The sequence below is a fragment of the Tenrec ecaudatus genome, chromosome 5 (genome assembly GCF_050624435.1).
Source record: "Tenrec ecaudatus isolate mTenEca1 chromosome 5, mTenEca1.hap1, whole genome shotgun sequence".
Taxonomy (NCBI): Eukaryota; Metazoa; Chordata; class Mammalia; order Afrosoricida; family Tenrecidae; genus Tenrec; species Tenrec ecaudatus.
This window is the reverse complement of record NC_134534.1, coordinates 112275414-112299866: the sequence shown is the minus strand read 5'-3', so window position 1 is coordinate 112299866 and position 24453 is coordinate 112275414. Positions and strand designations below refer to the sequence as shown.

Below are 24453 nucleotides of genomic sequence, written 5' to 3'. Positions count from 1 at the left end.
GTTGCTGAGCATGTGGCTTGGTCTTCTCAGTCTTCCTGCCCATGCCTCTAAATGCTGCAGTGTTCCTCATGGCTGTCACATCTACTTTACTCATCCCTGAGATCCTAGATTATAAGAGCAGTTGGGATTAAATCAGTAAAGATCACAGGACCAAAGCAATGAAAGTTTTCTTACACAGATCGACTTTCAAATTGGAAAATAACTTTTTAGTGTACCTGATCCACAGACTGTTTTTCATGGGAGTTTTTACTAGTGTTTTGTACATTTGATTGAAATTGGAGCAGAAAAACCCATAACATGTTGCGGCCAATCAATTATGACTCACACTGGCTATAGGACACTTCCAAGGCTGTTTCAGAAGCAGGCTTTTTCCTACAGAGCTGCTGGTGGGTTAGAACCACTGACATTTGAGTTTACAGCCATGGGCTTAAATGTTGCACCACAAGGACTCCTGGAAATCAGTGTTAGTGACACATAAATAGTCAAGTTTTACCTGGAGTGTAAGAGCTTTCGGTGGGTCAGTGGTAGAATTCTTACCTTTCACATGGAAGACCTGGGTGTGAGTCCCAGTGTCCTCATCTTAAGCACAGCCACCATCTGCCTGTCAGTGGAGGCTTGTGTGTTGACATAATGCTGACATGAGGGGGTACACCCAAAAAATCCCTGGAATTGCTCTCGGCAGAATGGAGCTCTCTTAGTACACATTTTTCCTACTAAGCAAACACCTAGCAACTGGCTTTGAGCTAGTACACCCAGTGGTGTCACCTGGGAAGGTTCTCTCTGGTCACAGTGAATTTTTTCATAAAAGCAGTTTCACTTGAATATTGTTTTTGTGATGGCTGATTTAAGAGAACAGAGTGCGGCTGTGAAATTTTGTTTTCTGCTTAGGAAAAACGCTGCAGAAACTGTTGTGATGTTGAACACAGCATACAAGGACAGCACTATGGGAAAAACTCAAGTGTACGATTGATTTTCTAATTTCAAAAAAGGCAAAATATCAATTGATGACAAACCTTGATCTCGACCTCCGTCAGTTTCCCAAATGGACAAAAATTTTGACTTGTGGTGCATTTGGAATTCATTCCACCAAATCAGACTGTTAATTAACTCTTCTATTTAGAGCAGCGATTCTCAACCTGTGGGTCGTGAGCCCTTTCAGGGTCGAACAACCCTTTCACAGGGGTCGTCCAATTCATAACAGTAGCAAAATGAGAGTGATGAAGTATTAAGGAAAATAATTTTATGAGGAAATGAGGAACTGTTTTAAAGGGTTGCGGCATTAGGAAGGTTGAGAACCACTGATTTAGAGGTTCTGAAAAGATTGTGTGTAACAGTGTGCAACAAAAAAGGCCTGATTTATCCACATGTGACCTCCTCCCTGGGAGATGGATGGCAGAGAAGGTGGGGAAGGGAGACTCCGGATAGGGCAAGATATGACAAAATAACAATGTATAAATTATCAAGGCCTCATGAGGGAGAGGGCAGTGGGGAGGGAGGGGAAAAAAAAGAGGACCTGATGCAAAGGGCTTAAGTGGAGAGCAAATGCTTTGAAAATGATTAGGGCAAAGAATGTATGGATGTGCTTTATACAATTGATGTATGTATATGTATGGATTGTGATAAGAGTTGTATGAGCCCCTAATAAAATGTAAAAAAAAAAAGGCCTGATTTGTAGCAGAAGGGGGACTGGTTTTGCCACCATGACAAAGCAACTGTTCATTCATCCATCTCAGTTTGCCAGTTTTTGGAAAAAATCAGCATACCTCTCTTGCACTACACATCTCACTCACCTCACCTCACTCTGTGAGACTTCTTTTTGTTTCCCTGAATGCAGAGGGACATGAAAGAACAGCAATTTGACAATGTAGAAGAGGTGAAGAAAAATGGGGTAGGAGCTGTCAGCCACCCAAACAGTTGAGTCAAAAAAATGTTTTCAGAATGGAATCGCAGATTTGAAAAATATATTAAGTGTAATGGAGAGTACTTTGAAGGTGATAAAGTTGTTTTGTAAAAAAAATTTAAATACATAGCTGGGGTGTGGTTGGAAGGGGTGCCAGTCCCCCACCACTAATCACTGGTTCAATAGGCACACTTGTAAGGTTGAGATATATAAATGTTATATTAAAGTCATAGAGAGCATGAAAGATAGAAGAGAGATTGAAATAATGGAGTCAGACACATTTCATGGTAGTATGCTCACCTCAGCCCCACTTGGTGGTCCACGTACAGAGAGGGGGAAGGGAAGGAGGACCAGGGGAAAGGGAACAGGGGAGGAGAGGGAGCCAATGAGAGGTCAAGGGAGGAGCTGAAAGAGAGAGAGAGAGAGAGAGAGAGAGAGAGAGAGAGAGAGAGAGAGAGAGAGAGAGAGAGAGAGAGAGCCCTTTATTGCTAACCCAGGCCTATATATCTTTGGTGGGGGGAGTGCAAGCCCACTAATTATAGGTAAAGATATATGTCACAGGAAGGGGTTACACTATAGATAATACAGTAATGGAAGGGGGTAGTGTAGGGGTATCCACACAATAGGAAGAGGAGGCATTGGGGGTATACATGTAGCAAGATGGGCGGATCCTAGATTCAGGATGGCAGCCTAACTTTGGATGTCACTGAGCTGGTTTGACCTGTTCCCTGGCACCATTATTAGTAGGGTGTGAACTCCACTTACAGGAACCAAATCAATGACTGCAAGCCTCTGGAGAGAAGTAGCCTATTGTCCTTAACAGCAGGGAGCTGGCGACCATAGTCTGGGGACTGACTGTTTTCAGGAGGATGTCTGTGAGCATCTGACCTCCCCCATATGCTAGCAAAAAGCCCCTAATGTTTGGCTTGTCTTTGGCGGTAGACAAAGCTGGGGAAAAGTCTCTTTATAATCCCACACTGGGGTCACAGAGATTCCGGGTTTTTGGTGAACTAGGAAAAAGGCCTCATGATCAACTTTCTAAAACTAGCTGAGAATCCTACAGATCACTATGGTCTGATCCACAACTGATCATGGGATTGGGTATCAATTTGTTTCATGGTGCATGGAGTTTCCATGAGTTGAAGATGACCCATCAGCAACATGGCAACTAACAACAGCCTATAACTTGGTGATCCAGAACATGGTTACATTGCCTTCTTTCGAATGGCATTCTTGCCCCTCTCACTGCCATTGAGTCAATGCTGACTCATAGCGACCTCCATGGTTTTTCTATACTAATTGTTTATAGGAGTTGAAAGCCCAGTCTTTCTCCTGAGGAACTGCTGGTGGTTTGAAACTGCTGACCGTGCAGATCACAGTCCAGCGCAGCCCTAGCAGAAACCCCAAGGTTTACGTGTGTAATGCAGGGCTGCAGTCATGCTGGGGCTTTGTCCAGTAGGAGTGTGAGAATCAGGCCATCTTTTCAGCGCTGTGATGGGAATTGGTCAGATTTTGGATTTGGTTACTATTGAGGAGAAAAATAATCTCTTATCTGGGGAGGTGCATTTTTTCTTTTTTAAAGCCCCATTAGTTCTTGAACACATTTCTCCAGCTAGGACACTCAGGGTTTTGAGAGAGAAAACAGAGAGGTGTGTGATTTATTCTGTAATAAGGCACTGAATCAATTTTAACAGAAGCCAAAGATAACTAAATATCAAATTGTTTACTTTGGGAAGCAATTTTTTTTCTTGTCTCGGCAGCTACCAAATTAAAAACCAATCTACTTAGTCACAAATCACCACCTCACACCCACCTTCATTTTCCCCAATCATATCAGAATTAGAGTGTCGGAAAGACACGCGTGCACCTTTTATGTGATGGGGGAGAGAAAAATGATCTCTCTGTGCTCAGCATAGTTGGGTAGCAAAATAAGAAGAAAGGCACATTTGTTGGAGCTCCCTTCCTTTCTCAGGGGCGAGTGTGGAATGTTAGAGTGGAAGGAATGGACAAAGCCCTCGGATTTGCTCCCTGCAACCCCAGGTTTGTGGACAAGGAAACCAAGGTTGAAAGCTTAGGGACTTCTTTGGTTTTCACACCCTTTGTAAACTTCCTCCTGATTCATATTCATCCCCACTCCTCCAGCCCCCCTCACCCCACGCCCCGCAAACTGCCCTTAATCTAAGTAAATGTATTTTAAGGAATACCTTGAATGATAATCAGGCTCAATTGTCAATCCTGAAAACCCTCTTAAATTGGAACATCTCACAAGGGTTCATTACCAGGGTCCAAACTTAAGGACATAGGTAGATAGATAGATAGATGGATGAAAAACTCCCGAGGGAAGAATTTTAGTACCACGGAGAGCAGTTTTTAGAGATGAGCTGGGGCGGTGCATATAATGAAGCCACTGAGCGCTGCTAATCGAAGCGTTGACTGTTGGAGTCCATCATGATGTGCTCAGAAAAAAAGCCTGCCCATTTGCTTCTGAAAAACCAGCCGTTGAAAATCCTATGGAGCACCCTGCTACTCGGACACAACTGGGGCCACTGCACAGAACCAACTGAGTGGCAACTGGTTAAAGGCGGGTATCTTATCTTAGGTCCACCGAGCCATAGTGAGGCAATGGTTAAGTGGCTCCGCAGGAGAAAGGCCTGGGGATCTGCTCTGGTAATATCACAGCCTGGGAAACCCTGGGGCAGTTCTGCTCCATCACACAGGGCCACTATGCGGCAGAACTGGCTTTATGCTTCATAAAAACAACCATAACATCTTAGGTCTGGTTTTCAGAATCTGATCCTATAATTTAAAAAGTCAGTGGTAAGTGATTTACTAGCAAGTATTCCCAGGAGAAGACTTATGTGGGGGTGGTGGGTTGGGACAAGGAAAGAAAGGAGACCAGCCATGGTGTGATATGGGCACACTCTCCATGGACTCAGTCAGAGGGGAGCTGTAGGTATTGCCTCAGAGTTGTCCTGATGAGGGAGCAGAGGTCTTCCCACAGCTACCAGGCATTAGTTAGAGTTTCCCTGTTACAGAAAATGGGATCAAGAAGGTTCGGTTCTCCACCCCACAGTGGGTTCCAGTAACTCCAGGGCAGCCCTCTTGAGAAGAGTTGGGCTGCTTGTTAGATACTGAAAGGAAAAGGGGGCCAAGGGGATGTGGGCAGAGCTCCCACAATATCTGTTATAGAGGTCTCCCGGATATCTGAAAATCATACTGAAAGATGCATATTCAGGCTCATGCTGCTTCCTAGGTGCATCTTGTGGAAGGAATGATTAGGATTTAGCTTCTGTTTTGAAAGGTTTTATTGATGTAGGATTTATGCACCACACCATTCAATGGCTTCAATAGATTAGAAAGAGTTGTGCATTCATCACCACAGCTTAAAATGTTTTTTCATTCTTGTGTCCATTATTATTAGCTCCCACTTTCCCAACCTCTTCTACAAGTGTATTAATGTGAAAAAGACCCCCTCCCAAACAATGACAAAATCAAATTCAAAAAACCTTAATCTGAAAGAAAGTAGAAAGTAATAAAAAAAGTAGAACAAGTTAAAAATGGGTCAAAAGGAGAAACAAATAATAAGATGTTAAAGTTTAGCCTAACTATATCTGCAGTAGTCCACTTTGCTGTTCCATTCACATCTTTGGTCAGTGGACTGAGGAAATTCAAGGAAGGCTTAATCTATGGGAGCTGGGGCAGGGCAGAGGGCTCTGTACATGTCATTTGGGTTTTCACTGTCATCCATAGTTTTCTGCAAACTGGGTTTAGTTTCCTTGTGTTGTTTTTATGCACTGAGTCTGTTCTGGCTTAGAGCAACCCCATGGACAGAAGAACAAGATGCTGCAGATCTTGTGACATCCTCACAGTTAAATGTATGTTTGAACCCATTGGTTGCAGCCACTGTATGAGTTCATCTCATTGAGGGTCTTCCTCATTTTCAATGACCCTTTACTTTACCAAGCGTGATGTCTTTTTTCCTTGGGACTAGTTCTTCCTGGTGGCATAGTCAAAGTACATGAGCTGAAGTCTTGCTACCTTCACCCCCATGGGACATTCTGGCTGAACTTCTTCCAGGACAGATTTGTTCTTCTAGTAGTTTGTTGGGTGCCATGGATCCACTTATGACTTACAGTTACCCGATGTGCAACAGAATGAGACATTACTCAGGCCTGTGCCGCCCTCACAAGCGCTGCTTAAGCCCATTGTTGTAGCCCTGTGTCATTCCATCTCCTTGGGGTCCTTCTCTTTTTCGCTGCCCCTCTGCTTTACTGAGCATGACGTGCCTTTCCAGACGGTGGTCTCTCCTTATAACCTGTCCAAAATACATGAGATGAAGTCTCACCATCCTCACTTCCAAGGACCTTTCTGGCTATACTACTTCCAAGACAGATTTGTTTGTTCTTCTGGCAGTCCATGGTACTTTCATTATTATTATTTGCCAACACCACAGTCTGGAAGCATCATTTCTTCATCACTCTTCCTTATTTATGGTACAACACTTACATGCACATGAAGCAATTGAAAATACTATGGTTTGAGCCAGGTGCATCTTAGTACGCAAAGTGACATCTTGAACACTTTTTAAAAAGCCATTTTCTTGGGGCATTTACAGCTCTATTGCAAACCATATGTACATCCATCGTGCCCAGCATATTTGTATATTTGTTGCCACCATCATTTTCAAAACATTTTCTTTCGACTTGAGCCCTTGATATCTGCTCATTTCCCCCTACCCTCCCTCTCTCAAAAACCCTGGATAATTTACAAATTACTATTATTATTTCATGTCTTACACTGATCAGTATCTCCCTTCACCCACTTTTCTGTTGTCTGTCCCCCAGGGAGGGGGTGATAGGTAGATCATTATGATCAGTTTCCCCTTTCTCCCCGCACCTTTCCCTTTGCTACTCTCATTACTGGTCTTGGTGGGTTTATCTATCCTGGATTTCCTGTGTTTCCAGCTCTTATTTGTACCAGTGTACATGCTCTGGTCTAGCAGGATTTGCAAGGTAGAATTGGGATCATGATAGTCCAGGGTGGGGGTATGGGGGAAGCATTAAAGAACTAGAGGAAAGTTGTATGTTTCATCAGTACAGTACTGCACCCTGACTGGCTTGTCTCTTCCTTGTGACCCTTCTGTAAAGGGATGTCCAATTGTCTATAGATGGGCTTTGGGTCTCCACTCTGCACTCCCCCTCTTTCACACTGATACGATTTTTTTTCTGGGTCTTTGATGCCTGATACCTGATCCAATTGATACCTCATGATCACACAGGCTGGTGTGCTTCATCCGTGTAGACTTTGTTGTTTCTCAGCTAGATGGCTGCTTGTTTGTCTTCAAGCCTTTAAGACTGCAGATGCTGTATCTTTTGATAGCCAGGCACCAACAGCTTTCTTCACCACATTTGCTTATGCACCCATTTTGTCTTCAATGATCGTGTCAGAAAGGTGAGCATCACAGAATGCCAGGTTATTAGAACAAAGTATTCTTGTGTTGAGGGAGTAAATATATATACGTAGATCTATTTCCCTGTCGTTGTATATAAATATATTTACATATGTACATGCCTGTATTTATACCTCTATACATGCCCTTTGCCTCCTGTTATTTCCTCTATTTCCTTTTACTTTCCTTTTGTCCAATTATCATGTTTGGCTTTCACTCAGGTTTCAGTTATTCCTCTGGTTACATTGCCCTTGGTCAAGCCGTACCAAGCCTCCAATTCCCGCTTTGTGTCCCCTACCTTCCCTCTCCATGTTCCCCTGGAACCCTCACTCCCGTTGTTTTCTCCTCTGGCTTGTTTATCCCACTTATCTTATCTAGATTGACATGCAGAGACAATAATAAGCACACAAACAAAACAGAGCAAAACAAAACAACAAAAGAAAACCAAAAAAACAACAACAACAAACGAAAAGCTTATAATAGTTCCAGGTCTGTTTGTTGACCTGTAGGTGTGTTTTCTGGTTGAGTCTGATGGGGTGCCATTGACCTCAAAGTCTTTTTCTTGTATTCCCTGGGGTTTTCATTGCTTTGCTCCCCTTGCTGCTCTGTTGCACACCCTTAGCATTTCACCCCAGAGTGGTGGGGTTGGGTCGGGCACAATTCCCACAAATGCCTCCAGTGTTGTCCCTTAGTGCTATGGGTCAGTGAGGGATGTCTGGTCTCATGATGGGGCTGGCCCTATGTTTCTCTTTGTGCATTGGCTGCTCTGAACAGAAATATCATCCTTGGGGCTTGGTGGGCCATGATGTGCTCCACTCTCTCTCCTACCCTCTTCATTTGCTCCTGTGTGCTCTGATCAGTAGCAGCCCTCTCCCTGAGCTGTAGCTTCAGTGCTGTCCTATTAAAGTGAATTCTTCTGGGAGGTGGGGGAGGGGGAGTTGTCCATGGAGTTGGGAATTGGCGTTTTGTTTGTTTGTTTGATTTACTGCTGCTTCCATGAATGTTGATGGTAGATCCGAGTAAAAGAAGTGTTTGTGAACTTGTAGCTTCCATAGCATTGGATTTTTATTCTATATAAGAGTTGATGAAACCAAAATTTATGCAGTAGTCAACCAGCCATAAATTCAGATATTTTGTTGGCAGGCTTACATTTCTTTCATTTCTTTTTTTAAAAATCATTTTATTAGGGGTTCATACAACTCTTATCACAACTCTTATCACATACATCAATTGTGTAAAGCACTTTTGTACATTCATTGCCCTCATCATTCTCAAAACATTTGCTCTCCACTTAAGCCCCTGGCATCCGGTCCTCATTTTTCCCCTCCCTCCCCGCTCGCCACTCCCTCATAAACCCTTGATAATTTATAAATTATTATTTGGTCATATCTGGCCCTATCTGACGACTCCCTTCATTCACTTTTCTGTTGTCCATTCCCCAGGGAGGAGGTCACATGTAGATCTTTGTAATCGGTTCCCCCTTTTTAAACCACCCTCCCTCTACCTTCCCATTGTGGCCACTCATACCACTGGTCCTGAAGGAATCATCTGTCCTGGATTCCCTGTGTTTCTGGTTCCTATCTGTACCAGTGTACATCCTCTAGTCCAGCCAGACTTTCGAGGTAGAATTGGGATCATGATAGTGCTGGGTGAGGAAAGTTGTATTTTTCATCGTTGTTTCATTGCACCCTGTCTGGCTTGATTCCTCCCCAAGACCCCTCTGCAAGGGGATCTCCAGTGGCCTACAAATGGGCTCTGGGTCTCCACTCCGCACTCACCCACTCATTCACTATGGTAAGATTTTTTGTTCTGACGATGCCTGATAACTGATCCCTTCGTCACCCCGTGATCACAGGCTGGTGTGCTTCTGAGCTAGATGGCCACTTGTTTACCTTCAAGCCTTTAAGACCCCAGATGCTATATCTTTTGATATCCGGGCAGCATCAGCTTTCTTCGCCACATTTGCTTATGCACCCATTTGTTTTCAGCAATCGTGTCATGGAGGTGAGCACACAATGTTATGATTTTTTGTTCTTTGATCTCTGATAACCGATCCTTTCGTCACCTCGTGATCACAGGCTGGTGTGCTTCTTTCATGTGGGCTTTGTTGCTTCTGAGCTAGGTCGTCGCTTGTTTACCTTCAAGGGAAGGCTTACATTTTTATCATTCTTTGGGAATATCAGTTTCCAGGAAGAGAACTGATGATTTGCTAAACAAAACAAAACAAAAAGCAAACAAAGAAAATTAAACCCAAATAGTATTTGAAATAGCAAGTGAAAGGAAACTAGTAGTAAAAGTCAATGTTCTAAACTTTATAGCTATTTACCTAGCACACTATATCATGGTCATTTTATTTTACTTTTACCCAAGTTAATCTATTTGTAGGTGCATTAATAGTAGGTGTTGGTGGCACAGCCTAGACTCACCTTCACTGGCCAGTTCATTTCATTAGCCACCATTATTCTGAAAGGAAATAGGAGAGGAGATTTAAAAAAAGGATGGAACACACAAGGCAGAGAGCTAATTGCTTCTATTGCAACCATACAAATAATTACATACTTCGTGAGACACTAAGAAAAAGTCAGCTGGGGAATGAGGGACATGGATATTGGCGAAGATGGTCTCACTGAGCGCTGCCATCTCACCAAGTTATGGGTCTCGCTCAGCATCTCAGCCCTGTGGGGAGGCTTTGGGCTGCTCAATGCAGGATCAGCTGTTCAGACCCACCAATCCCTCTTTGGAAGCAAGAGAAAGTTGTCTGTCTTGAAGGCAGTGGGTTTGATGTTGATCTCAGCAAGCATAATGATGGTGGTAACCGTTGATTTTCATTCAGCCTTCATTTTATCCCAAACCCTGTTTTAGAAACTTCTTAATTGATTAACTCATTTAAACCTCGTGACAATGTGGCAAGTGGGGAAACTGAGGCAATGCCTCGCGATCACACAGCTAGTCAGTGTCAGAGCAAGATTCAGACCTAGGCTGCTGGCTCCTAGGTTCAACAGGGTGCTTGGCTGAATTTACTGTTACCAAAAACTCAAACCTTGAAAACCCTGTGGAGTTTTCCTCTGATCCACATGGAGTTTCCCCAAGTGGGAATCAATGCCATGGCAACTTGTTTGGAATCTGCACCATTATTCCTCTGGAGTCTAAGGTGCATGGAGTCTACCTTTATCCTCTGAGCAGAACTTGACTTTTTCTTTAATACTCATGGAATGCACTGGTAGATATAAGAAGATTAAAGTTAAAGTGAACTTTTAGAAGCTCCCTCATATAAAGAGAATCTTTGAAAATACATGGGAGTGTTTGTGATGTTTTAAAAACAGAACACACTAATTTGTCATTCTACACTTCTGAGGTTCCCAATCCTTCTTGGTTTAAGGATCCTATAGTATCTTAGTGTTTTTTTTTTTCCATGGTGAATCTATGCAGAAGAAATACCTAATAATTATCTACTATAGTAGTTCTGTCCAAACAAATTTGTAAGCATTTATGCCCTCCTCAGTGGAATCTCTGGGTGATGCAATTAGTACACGTAGCTGAAAGGTTGTATATAGTCATTTAAAAAAATAACATACACAAAATGTAATGAAAAATATGTGTTTTACTCTTATATACACAATTCTGCAATAACAATAATCTATGAGTAGATGCACTGGTAGACAAACAAGCTGAACAGATATGGGAAGGAGAAATCCAACTATTCTCATTGGTTTTAAAGAGCACATTTCAACACAAGCATTTACCTATGCTCCAAATATTTCCATAAACTATGTAATAGAGTATATAAAGGACAAAGTTATGAAAATGTCTTAGCCATAACCACATATCTTAAGTGACTGAGTCTCTGGATCTAGAGGCTCAGGACCATAAATTGGGTGGAAACCATGGTTTACTTGGCATAACAGCCTATGAAACAATGTTCTCCATCCTTCTTTGGTGAGTAATAGCAGGGGTTTTAAAGGCTGTGAGCAACACAAAGGTGGAGTAACCTCAATGCCCACCAATGGCACGATGAATAAGCAAGCTGTTCCAAACACATAATGGAATATCATGCAACTTTAAAGGATAAAGATGAATTTTCCAAACATCTCATAACTTGGATAAATCAGGGGACACTGTGCTTGATGAAAGGTGTGTAGCCAACTAAAAGGGAGGGGGGAAAACAAAATGGGTAGTGGGGGAACAGGGCACTAACCCACCCAAGGGGAGGGTATTGTTTATATCTCGACAGGGAAAGAGGGACCAGATTTCAACCCAGTGCTCCAAGATGTGAATGCAACATACCGGCATGGAGCAGGGAACCAGTGGAGAGGTCTGAGGGGCTGGCCCCAATCCCAACTATGTGGACACCTGCCCCTCCCCCCAGAAGAATTTATTTCAAAGGACAGCAGGAATCTGCAGCTCAGGGAGAGGGACATGTCTGATCAGAGCACACAGGAGCAAATGAAGCGGGAGGAAGAGAGAGTGGAGCACATCCTGGCCCACCAAGCCTTGAGGATGATATTCCCACTAAGAGCAGCCAATACTCAGAGAAGACCATATAGCCCGCCCACTTTGAGACACTCCCTCACTGACCCATGGCCCTACAGGGGACAACACTGAAGACACAGTGTAGGAATTGCACCCAATCTGATCCCACCACACCGAGGCAAAACACTAAGGGTGTCCAACAGAACGGCAAGGGGAACAGAGCAATGACGTCCCCAGGGAATACCAAAAATAGACTTTGGGGCCAGCATTTGGCACCCCATCAGACTCCACTGAAAAACACTCCTAATGGGCAACAAACAGTCCTTGAACTAACTACAGGCTTTTCTTTTGTTGTTGTTTTGTCATGAGCTTTTGGGTGTTGTTGTTGTTTTGTTTTCTTTTGTTGCTTTGTTTTGCTCTGTTTTGGTTTTGTGCATACTATTACCTCCACAGGTCTGTCTAAATAAGATAGACTGGTTGAATAATCTGGAGGAGAAAACAATCAGACCTATGGTTCCAGGGGGACAGGGGAGAGGGGGAGGTGGGGGGAAAGGAAAGTGGTGTTAACAAGCCCAGGGACAAGGGAACAACAAGTCATCCAAATTGGTGGTGAGGAGGGTGTGGGAGGCCTGGAAGGGCATGACCAAGGGTAATTTAACTGAGAGGAATTACTGAAATCCAAATGAAGTCTGAGCATAATAGTGGGACAAGAGGAAAGTAAAAGAAAATAGAGGAAAGAACTAGGAGACAAAGGGCATTTATAAAGGTCTAAATAAAAGCTTGTACATATGTAAATTTATTTATATATGAGGATGGGGAAATAGATCTAGGTGCATATATTTGTAGGTTTAGTATTAAGGCAGCAGAAGGACATTGGGCCTCCATTCAAGTACTCCCTCAATACAAGAATACTTTGTTCTATTAAACTGGCATTCTATGATGCTCACATTCCTGATACAATCACTGAAGACAAAGTGGGTGCATAAGCAAATGCGGTAAAGAAAGCTGATGGAGCTTGGCTATCAAAAGACATAGTGTCTGGGTTCTTAAAGACTTGAAGATAAACAAGCAGCCATCTAGTTCAGAAGCCACAAAGTCCACATGGAAGAAGTACACCAGCCTGTGTGATCACGAGGTGTCGAAGGGATCAGTTTTCAGGCATCAACGAACAAAAAATCATATCATTGTGAATGAGGGGGAGTGCGGAGTGGGGACCCAAAGCCCAATTGTAGGCAGCTGGACATCCCCTGATAGAAGGGTTGTGGAGAGTTGACGAGCCAGTCAGGGTGCAGTGTAATAACAATGAAACACACAACTTTCCTTTAGTTCCTAAATGCTTTCCCCCCACCCCACTATCATGATCCCAATTCTTCCTTACAAATCTGGCTAGACCAGAGGATGTACACTGGTACAGATAGGACTGGAAACACAGGGAATCCAGGGAGAATGATCCCTTCAGGACCAGTGCTGAGAGTGGTGATACCAGGTGGGTGGAAGGAGGGTGAGGTGGAAAGGGGGAACCAATTACAGGGATCAACATATAACTTCCTCCCTGGGGGATGGACAACAGATAAGTAGGGGAAGGGAGACGTCGAACAGGGCAAGATATGACAAAATGATAATTTATAAATTATCAAGGGTTCATGAGGGAGGGGATGGGGGGAGGGAGGGTGAAAATGAGGAGCTGATGCCAGGGGCTTAAATGGAGAGCAAATGTTTTGAGAATTATGATGGCAATAAATGTACAAATGTGCTTTACACAATGTATGTAAGTATGGATTGTGATAAGAGTTGTATGAGCCCCCAATAAAATGATTTTAAAAATAATATAAAATAAAGGTGTCAATCAAAAAAGGACAAATGGTGCGTGGGACTAAAACAATCTTTGATAGATATACTAGGTGCGGGAGGGGAGGAAGGGTAAATAATTGGCTAGAAGGTAGACATGTGCTAACTTCGCTTAAGGGGAAGGCAATATAGAATAAGAGGGAGGTCAGCAGGAAATTATGGAGCCAGGAGAAGACATTGGGAGGAATTAAGAGTGAAAGGTGACAGTGATAGACACTCTGATGTGCACAACTTTGCAATAATGCTGATCCATGATGAGGCGACATGACAATTCACAGCAATCAAGTTGATTCTAACTCATAGCGACCCTGTGGGTTTCCAAGATTAACTCTTTATAGAAGTAGAGAACCTCATCTTTCTTCTGCAAAGTGTTTGGTGGTTTCTATCTGCTTACCTGGTGTCAATTAATTTTCCACTGTTTGATTATAACTATGTAAAGGCCAACCATAACTTCTGATTAGAAGGTGTTAGATTCAGAGAAGGAAGGCGAGCTTACCTTGGGCGCACAGAAGAATACGACCAGTTGAGATGCAAAAGCAGCAAAAGGAGTTTATTTGCTCGCTTGAGCGAGGGCCCCCTCCCTCTGTCACCCGACGCAGCTGGGACCCAGCGTCCAAAAGGGAATCAGCCCCGAGCTCTTTGTTCCCCGGGCTTTTATAGGGCCAGGGACAAGGGGGCAAAAGGGGGGGGGGTCCAGGGTTGCCGTTCTTTAAATTCATTGGAGAAAACTTCTGGCGCCAGCATTGTCCAGCAGTGACTGGTGAGTAGGTTCGCACGTGTTTTCCTGATTGGTCGGTCACTGGTGGGCTGTCACTTGAACTCTATTGGCTAAGGTGACATCAGGCGATGTGTCCCATTGGTTAGGTCGGATCAGGCGATGTCAGGCGATGTTCTATTGGTTAGGTGGATCAGGTGATGTCAGGCGATGTCCCATTGGTCAGGTGGATCAGGTGATGTGTTGCATCAGTGAACAGGAAACTGAAACTGAGGTCTACCTCAAACCCCGGTTTTCACACAGCCTGTTTTAACTTTTACTCTGCTGATTCTAACAGTTGCACACCTGTGCCCCACAAAGGGAATAGCCATGGTTTTCAGTATGAATTGATATAATTTTCACCCAGAAGCAATGGAACCTGCCGTTTCAGTTTATGTAATATTGTCAAGGGTAAAGGTTTGCTTTTAGTAGGTTTCTCTTAATGTGGAAACTAGTTAAAGGATCCCCTCATTTGTACCTGCGGACTGGAATCCGCTGACATAGACCGCTGAAGCTTTTCCATTTCAAGGGAAGCAGGGAGCGTTCAGTAAGGATAATATGACTTTTCAAGCCATCTAGCAGTTTGGGTGAGTTTATTGCCTCATTACCAGAAGCAGATGATGAGGCCTTTCTTGCTAGTTTTTTTCAGCCTGGAAGCTCTGGAAAGTAGCCAGAGAGGTCCAACCCCTGGGACAGCATAGTAGCTTTGTCCAGTTCCTGTCAGTAACAGGAGCCTCAGCCATCCACGTCTCTTGGCGTCTTTGCTTAGTTATGAAGCTGATTTTTCTTTATTTTTTAATTGAGTTATAATGAACACATCGTTCAGTTTCAATCATTGAATCGAGAAGGGCTGTGCAGTCGTTGTTATGATCAACTTTGGAAAACCGCCACCACACACATCTTTTACACAGTGACGTCGATCCCATTTCCTCCTCCTTGTCCCCAGAGAATTATCAGTCTTTTTGCAATCCCAGGCTCCCCATACAGGTCCCAAGCAAAGCTCCATCGACAATGGCCCTTCAAAACAGTCAAGATCACCCTCTGGTAGAAAGCAGAGGACACTGTAAGTTCAGGGTAAATTCACACCGCACCTGTAAGGAGATCATGTTACAGATGTCACATTCCAGCCGGAGTGCGATTGCTAACATCTCCTGCAGAGTGCTCGCCCCTGGAATTTGGGGTCATTGTTGTTTCCAGCTCATCCGATGCTCATTCACTGGAGGCTCATCCCATGTCGTGATCCTGAAAATGGATTTCTTTTTTTATTACCTTCAGTCTCTGAAAACAAAAAATATAAAATAACCTATTCTTCCTTATTATCAAGGTTGAGGCCTCGGTCCTTCAGTGGTAGAATCCTTGCCTTCCACACAGGAGGCAGGGGTTTGAATCCCAGCTATTTTGAGCTGCCACCAGCCACTTGTCAGTGGTGGCTTGTGTGTGGCTAAGATGCAGGGTGGGTTTCCGTGGAGTGTCTAGACTACGATAGATGAAGAAGGAGTCTGTTGACCTGTTCCCCTAAATTAATCAGTGAAAACCGTATGGATGACAACGGTCTCATGCACAATTGATCCTGGGGATGGTGCAGGAGTGGGAGGAGTTTCATTCTGCTGAGCATGGGGTCATCACGAGTGAGGCCCTGACTCAAGCAGGGTCCTGAATCCACCAGCAACACCAGCTATGAAGGAAGAATTGTCTGCAGGTGATGGAGCTGGGATCAATATTCATCTTACAGGACACTGATTCAGAAGGGGATATGGGCACCCATGCCACTCACTTTGTCTGAGACTGTGGTTCTTGAAGGCCATATGGACCAAATACACCAAGTCCCTCTCCCTCCCTGGCTTCTCCAGAGCCATGAAATGCAGAGAATCAACCTAGGGCGGGGGCGGGGGGGTCCTCTTGCCCTTCCCCTAGTGACTGCGTGTTACTCACCAAGGGCTGACCCTCTGCCAGTCACCGCCTTGGCAGTGGGGTTATTGTTGCTGATTTTTTCACATGGATTTTCTGAGGGTGGAGCACAGGGATGTCTATCGGAACCAAGGCCACCCTGTGGGACGGGAGCTGCTCTCTCAAATACCTCCTAGCTATGAAGGATGCACTCACTGTACACCAATCTGACCCACACTTTCTGCTCTTTCTCTCCTCAGCACTGGCTTGAGCCTAAGAAGTCCATCTTCAAGCAAATGAAATGTAAGTTTTAATCTCTGGTTTCCTGTTTGCTATGAAATGTACCAAGATGGATTCTGTTTTTCGACAATGTGCCTTCTGCCAAGGGGAAGAATAGATGGCGTTGAAGAGGGAGGATGGGTAGGGACTTCTCCCTCCTAATGTGAACTGAGATCCCCTCCCCTCTTATTCCCTGACCTTTGCCCTCTCTGTGGTCACTAGTCCTAGTTGCTCCTGTCTGTCCCCATCCTACCAGTTTACCTTCATATTTCAACTGAAACAAAGACAATTGCAGTTAAATATCCATTAAATACAATCATCAGGTGCCTGGTTCCTGTTGGTTGTGCGGATATTAGTATGTGGCTCAGGGTAGAGCGAGTGGAGGCTTGAGTGTTGATGGGAGAAACAGACATGTTCAGAGACATGTTTAGGAACTGGTAACATTACTGGAGATTGTTATTTCTCCTCACCCCTCGCGTTTCCTGAAAATAAAGAACAAATACATTTTCTGGGCAATTGTTTCCCAGCGCTGGTCTTTTGATCTGTTCTTCCTCTACTGGGCTCTGGCAAGGTTGGTCTTGGCTGATGACATCCACCTGGGCCTTGTGAGAAGGGCAGTGCCAGGTGGTCCTGGGGTGCATGGCCATCATGCTGGCTCCCTGTGCCCGGCTGCAGTCACCCTTCTTTAGTTATGACTGGGAGGAGAGCTTCGAAAATGCCCCTCAGCAATTCAGAGCTTGCCCTGAAGCCCATTTATCCATGTCAGTTTTTCCAGGGCTCAAACATGGAGGCGATAAATCAGTTTCTCATCAGATCTGGTTAGCACATCTAATGTCACTTGTCATCATTCAAGGAATTCTGAAGAAGTCATTCTGGTTTCAAGTTTCAGGCAGAGGTTTCAGGTGGGGAAAGAGAAGAAACTGAACATGGATTGCAAACCGGCAGCCAGCACATTTATTAAGTGTTTTCTCCCGGCCCCTCTCTCCCTCCTTCTTTCTCCTTAATCCTGAAAAATCTCCATCACTGATTTTTCCTCCCTCCTCTGCTCCTTCCCTCCCACCCTCCCTCCCTCTCTCCCCTCTCTATGCTCTTTCCTCTATCTTCCTCCCTTCTAAGCGCATCCTGCTGCTGGTGAAGCAGGGCGCTGAGGGTTACTGCAGGCCGTAGGACTAGAGAGGAGGCCAGAAGTGATGCCTGGAGGTGAGGACAGGGCCATCTGTGGGCTCGGGGGGCTTGGTGGTCTGGCTGTCGGGGCAGCAATGCAGTGGGCTCTATTGTGATACCAAGTTGAGGGAAGCCTTTTGCTTCTACTGGATGGAGTAGGATAGAGGCATCAAGGTGACTCCTTATAGAGTATGATATGCAAAATAATGAGAATGCATGCATATGCCCGAGGAAAAATAGCTAGTGCTTAACCCTTTTTTCCTAACTGCCACGCTTTGGTTATTTATTTAAAAGAAAGACCCTGGTGGTACAGTGGTTAAGTGCTTGCCCGTTACCCCAGAGCCTGGTGTCTCAAACGCCCTCGCTATGCTAGTCCCTGGGGATCTTTCTGTCCTGTCCTGTCACACACACTCCATGGCACACAGCAACGCGTTTAAAAACAGACTATTTTCCAGTCTTTTAAATGAAAAAAAAAAATTGGTTCTTTAAACATCATGAAATACTTGCCTTTTTTCCTTAGACCAACTTTGTCTCAATAATGAGGTACATTTCAACACGTAATAGAAGAAAAACTTTAAAGCACATAAAGCTTTGTCTCTACAGTAAGCACAACTGAACAGCTGAGTGGACATTTGTAATGTTTGGGAAATGCGTTTAAATGGGTGTTGACTACTGGCCAAGTCCAACTGAATAACAAGTAACATCTGAATCTGAGGCGGAGGTCGGGAAGTATCTTTGTAAAATTTCATTTCTGAACCAGACAGGTGACTTGCTGGTTCTGGCAGGTGGTAAGGGTCAGGACCACCACTCAGTCCCCTGTTATATAGTTAAGGACATTAATGCACACACCAAAAAATGATGCAGTCTTTCCAAGATCTCAAATCTCATTTTGTTGCCGTTGATAATGATGACATAGCAACGGGAGCTTCGTGCTCTTGTACATATCCCAAGGAAATGCTAGCTTGACTGAAATTTTAAAAATGATTAAACTAGGTCTTATCTAATGCTGACCCAGAGAAAGTCAGTTTCATTCCTGAGTTTCGTCTTGAATTTATTAAAAAGAACTGGGTTACAAAATCCAAGCAGTGTTTTTATTCTCCAACGCCCTTTTCCTAGGGACTGCAGTTACCTGATGCCTGTATCACGCACGCGCCATACGTGGATGGCGTCAGCATCCAGAGGGTTGTCCTCGCACGAGTAGGAGTCGGGGTTCAGAGCCCCAGCTCAAGGGCAAGGCTTTCTTTCTCTCTCGGCTCTGCAGAAGGTCCTTTTCTCTTCAACTTCCGCTTCTGCTTTTTGGTTCCTTGCAGGCTTCCATCTGGCTTCATGTTTATCTTACCTGTCTCCACTTACTAGCTTGCAGCCAATCTTTTTTTTTTAATCATTTGCATCTAATCATTAAAAAAATCTCAAAAGAAATTGGTTCACGACACCAAAACACAAACAAACAAACAAACTCTGAGCGACCCTATGGGTTGGATAGAACTCCCCGTGTGGGTTTCCAAGACTAACTCTTGATGGGAGTAGAAAGCTTCTTCTTAGGATCCCAATAGCATAACCACTGTGCCACCAACACGTCCTACACAAATCCTGACTCATGAACATAGCAAAAAACACAGTGCCAAATGGATTTATACCCATGGGCTTAGAGGTAAGGATTTACAACACTTTTGGGGGGGTGGGGGTGACACAATTCAATCCATGAAATTCTTCTCTTTGCATCCCCCTCCACATTCATGGCCTTATCACACACAAAACACATTCACCCATCAGTTCCCTCACCAGAATTTCCTTTATCGTCCATAGTTTTATCAACAGTCTCTTCTAGGCAATCTAGGTTATTACTTTTAGGAGCTTCAAAACTCTTCCAGCCTCTATCCATTTTCCAATTCCCAAACCACTTCTATATTGGTTATAGAAGCACCCTGCTCTTTGAGTACCCAAGTGTATATTAATCGTCTAGTGTTGCTATAAAAAACCCACAACTGGGTGGCGTTAGCAAACAGAAAGCTATTTTCTCATCATTTTTGAGGCAAAGTGTCTGGTGCAGCGCACTGACAGTAGAAGGCTTTCTCTCTCAGTCAGCTCTCGAGGAAGGTCCCTGCCTCTTCAGCATCAGCTTCTACTTCCTGATTCCTTGGTTACAATAATAATAATAATCCCACAGTAACACTTGCTCAGTAACATAGGGAACCCATTCCTAGATAGGATTATAACCACGAGCATCCAGCAAACTCGTTGCCATGGAGCCCATGTCCCTGTGGGACAGCATCAAATTGCCCTGAGAGTTTCCCAGATGGTCACTCTTTGTGGGCTAGGAAGCTCCATCTCTCTCCTGTTAGCGGCTGGTAATTTTGAACTGTTGACACTGGGGATAGCAGACCAACATTTGCAGATGTTAGGATATACAGCACATATTTTGAGGTTGAGGTACACAATTCAATTCGAGAGACCAGGTGATGGCTACTTACTTCCTTGGGAGAACGTCCCGTTTCTACGACAGTAGTAGACAGACATTCAGGTACTTTGCTCTATTAAGATTCTTCTGTACCTGGGTGCTCCCAAGATTGGGGTTTCCTATGGTTCACTGAAGGTCAGCTGTCCCAGTGAACAATGCTGTATGGAGGCATTGTTTCTTACTATTTTAAAAGTTGTTTTTAAAAATAGAATGTGCATGATTTTAAAAACATTCAGAGAGGTTTAAAACAAAGGCCAGAACTATTTCCTTTCTACCTTTCCTTCTGATTCTAGTCCCAACCCATCAGAAGTAACTATGGTGATCAATATTTTATGTATCCTTTAAGGGATGCTTATGTCTATATAAAACCCTATCACATAAGATTTTTTAGGAACAAACATATATATTGTTCTTCACTTCGTATCTCTTCTGAATAATTAAATGTAACCAAGTAATGATAATTCAACCTAACCAAGTATGTCTTGGAAGAAATGCAGCCAGAATGTTCTTTAGAGGCAAGGATGGCGAGAGACTTTGTCTTATGTGTATGTTGGCTATGTTGTCAGGAGAATCCGGTCCCTGAACAAGGACATCAAGCTTGGTAAAAAGAAGTAGCGGGCGGGGAAAAGGAGGAAACCCTTTGACATGGTGGATTGACACCATAGCTATCCTGACTGGCTTCGACATGAGCACAGGCCCGTGTAGCGCATAGGGTCACTCTGACTCAGAAGCAACATCATGACATGGAACAACAACAATGTAAAACAGAATTTGAACCATGTGATAAGTGTGAAAGAAATGGAAGCTGTGGTTAAACCTGCTAGAGAAGAGATCCCTAACCCTCTCACACCCTGTCTCCTATTCCCCAGTCCTGAGCTCTGTCTGCCCGGGTACACATGTCTAGGTCTCTCCGGAGTGCTGGCCAAGAGGTACTAGAGAAAAGGAGGAGGGAACCCTTGCTTTGTTCAGCAGTACCTCAAACTCCGCTCCTCTGTCTCAGCCTGCCCCTACGATGCACTTTTCAGAGTCCTTAAGTAGCTACTCCATGTATTCTGCTGAGGTTTCTAGCTGCCTTCAGTGAGAGAGACCGCGTGGTGAAGTGCTAACAGTCAGCCTGACTTAGGACTGGACCCTTCATCAAACAGGCAGTAACTTCCCACCTTTTGGGTAAAGCCTCAGGGAGGCTACTGCCCGTTGAGGGAATCTCCTCACCACGGCTCCTATCCCATGGCAGGGCTCGGAAAGCTAGGCCATGAATGAGGATGGTTGGAGAAGACTTGGTGCATTTGTAGTGCTGTAAGAAGTACAGCCAGCAAAATCCTCAAAAGTGGGGGTGGTGAGACGTCATTCATGCCATTTGTACATGCCGTCAGAGGGAGCAGTCCTGCGAGAGGACGTCATGTCCGGCAAGTGCAGAGGGTGAGCAAACAAGAGGAAGACCTGTGGTGAGATGGGATGACACCGTGGCTTCCAGTGCTCCATGGCTCCTGGTGACAACATGACAATGGCACGGCCATAGGAGCACATGTGGAGGGAGATCAGAATATTTTGGACAATTTAATGTTTTATGTATGAAGAACCCATAGGATAAAAAAATAGAAAATTAAGTGCAAGCAATCACAAACAAATACATTTATAAAATTGATATCATATCACTCCGAAGAAGAAAACATTTAATATAAGTAACTCTTTTTTTTTTAATTGTGGTGTAACACTAGGGGCCTTTAAGAGTTTCATGGAAAAATTCTATTTTTTTCATGAACGTTTTGAAGATAACTTATAGATACACACATATGAGGGGAAAACCCCCAAAAGGAATTTTTCCAAAGCTATGTATTTTTTTTAACAAAACAAACTGACCACCTTCAAAGTACTCTCCATTATACTTAATACATTGGTCAAATCAGCAATTTTATTTTTGGAAATATTTTAAAACTCATCTGTTTGGATGGCTGACAACACCTCCCTCATTTTTTCCTTCACCTCCTCTAAATCATCAAATTGCTGTCCTTTCATGTCCCTCTGCATTCACAGAATCAAAAAGAAGTCCGGTGAGTCAGGTGTGTGGGGCAAGAAAGGCATGCTTTTTTTTGCCCAAAATTGTCACACTGAGATTCCTGCGTGAACAGGTGCGTTGTCATGGTGGCAAAACCAGCCCCCCATCTGCCACAAATCAGGTATTTTTTGTTACACACTGTTATGCTCTCTTTTCAGAACCTCTAAATAGAAAGCTTGATTAACAGTCTGACCTGGTGGAACTAACTCCAAATGCACTACCCCCCTCACATTAAAAAAAAAAACAAAAAACCAACAACAACCAAATGAGCATCATCTAGCTATTTGATTTCACTTGACAAGCTTTTGGGGGGTACGGTGACAGTGGTGTCTTCCACCAGTTTGATTGATGTTTGCTTTAGGGGTTGTAAGAACAGCACCAGGTCTCATCACTAGTAATGACCTTGCAAAAACAGTCTGAGTTGCTTCGCAGCTGTTCTTTCAAAGCAGGGCAGGTTTCCACTCGATACTCATTTTCCTACTTAGTCAGAATCCGAGGCACAATTTTCATAATGACCCTTCATAGTCCCAAGTCTTCTGTTAAAAGTTGCTGACCCTAGCTCCAAGATAGTCCAGATAACTTCCCCCTCTCTTCAATGGTCTGCTGTTGGTCTTTGAGCACACATGCATGAATTTTGTTGACACTTTTGTCTGCTCAGGAAGCTGATAGACATCCAGAATGAGGTTTGTCAACAGTCAACATTTCACTTCGTTGAAAGGAGGAAACCACCTGTACACTTTCCCATAGTGCTGTCCTTGTAAGCTATGTTCAACATCACAACAGTTTCTGTGGCATTTTTTTCTGAGCAGGAAACAAAAGTTCATCACCACATGCTGTTCTCTTGAATTGGCTTTCACAAAAAAATTAGGTTTGAAGATAATTGTTTTTACAAAAAAAATCACTGCAACCAGAGAGAAACTTCCCAGGCAATGCCACTGGGTGCACTAACTCAGAGCCAGTTGCTTGATATTCACCTAGCAAGAAAAATGCGTACTATGAAAGCTGTGCTAAGTGAAGCTTTTTTCAGGGTTTTTTTTTTTTTTGGTATCCCCTTGTATACAACATGGCATCTGTATATATACATCTCCTTAAACCATACATAGTCTCTAAATAAAGAGAATTATAAAAGTATACTAGCACCTAGCCGAGCTATCAAAAACAGAAGCAAACCTCATTGTCATTGAGTTGATGTGGATTCCTAGTGACCCTACAGGGCAGGGTAGAACTGCCCCTGTGGGTTTCTGAGACTGCAGTTCTTCATAGGAGTAGAAAATATCCATCTTTTTTTCTGTGAAGCAGCTGGTGGTTTCAAACTGTTGAGCTTGTGATTAGCAGCCAAACACATAACCCACTCACTACACTACCAGTGCTCCTAATCAAGCCATATAAAATAAAATAAATGAAAGATTACAGTTGTACTCTGAAACTTGGTATTACTCTGAATCAGAATTTACTCAATGACAAGTGGTTTAATGACAGGCAGATGTAGGAATTAAGAGCCCGGATGGCATGGTGGGTTACTTTTTGGTCAGCAGTCGAAACCACCAGCCACAGCGTGGGAGAAAAATGAGGTTTTCTACTCCTGTAAAGATTTACAGTCTTGGAATGTTCCGTAGGGTCCCTAAGAGCCAGAATTGAACCAAAAGCAGTGAATTTGTTTTGGAGGGAGTAATTAAGACATATTCAGGAATAAGAAAATAATCAGAGAACAGAGTAATGAATCCTGAGATTTCCCCATTGTTTATGCGAAAACAGGTTATGATAAAAGACACTGAGTGAGTGGCACTTGGCTGCTAACCACAAGCGTGGTGGTTTAAATCCACCAGCTGTTCTGTGGGTGAAAGATGAGGCTGTCTGCTTCTATAAAGAATTACCATCTTGGAAACCCTTTGGAGCAGTTCTTAGAAGTCTTAGAAGTTTTAGAAGGTTGATGTCAGTCGGATAAACTCCACAACAGAGGGGCATGTACGCTATGAAAAAGATAGGTTTCGTATCAGATTGGGAAAGAAAGTTATCCAAAGTATGGATTTTTGATAATTGCCTTTCACTTGAAAGCAAACAAGCAGAGATGCTAAATACATCCCTTACACCATATGTGAAATAAATGCCAGGTTAGTCCAAAAGGCCAATATAGAGTTAAAATTTTATAGTTTTATGTAAAAAATTTGGAGCATATTTTTTATAATTG

General features: G+C 43.6%; 1 protein-coding gene across 1 annotated transcript in view; it reads left to right on the top strand.

Annotated features, from left to right (window-relative positions):
* Positions 1-24453, top strand: part of FRMD3 (FERM domain containing 3) — a 195916-nt gene that overhangs the window by 34683 nt on the left and 136780 nt on the right. The window contains exon 3 of the mRNA XM_075550869.1: positions 16569-16611. Coding sequence (XP_075406984.1) covers positions 16569-16611 — 43 coding nt within the window. The remainder of the gene's footprint in view (positions 1-16568; positions 16612-24453) is intronic.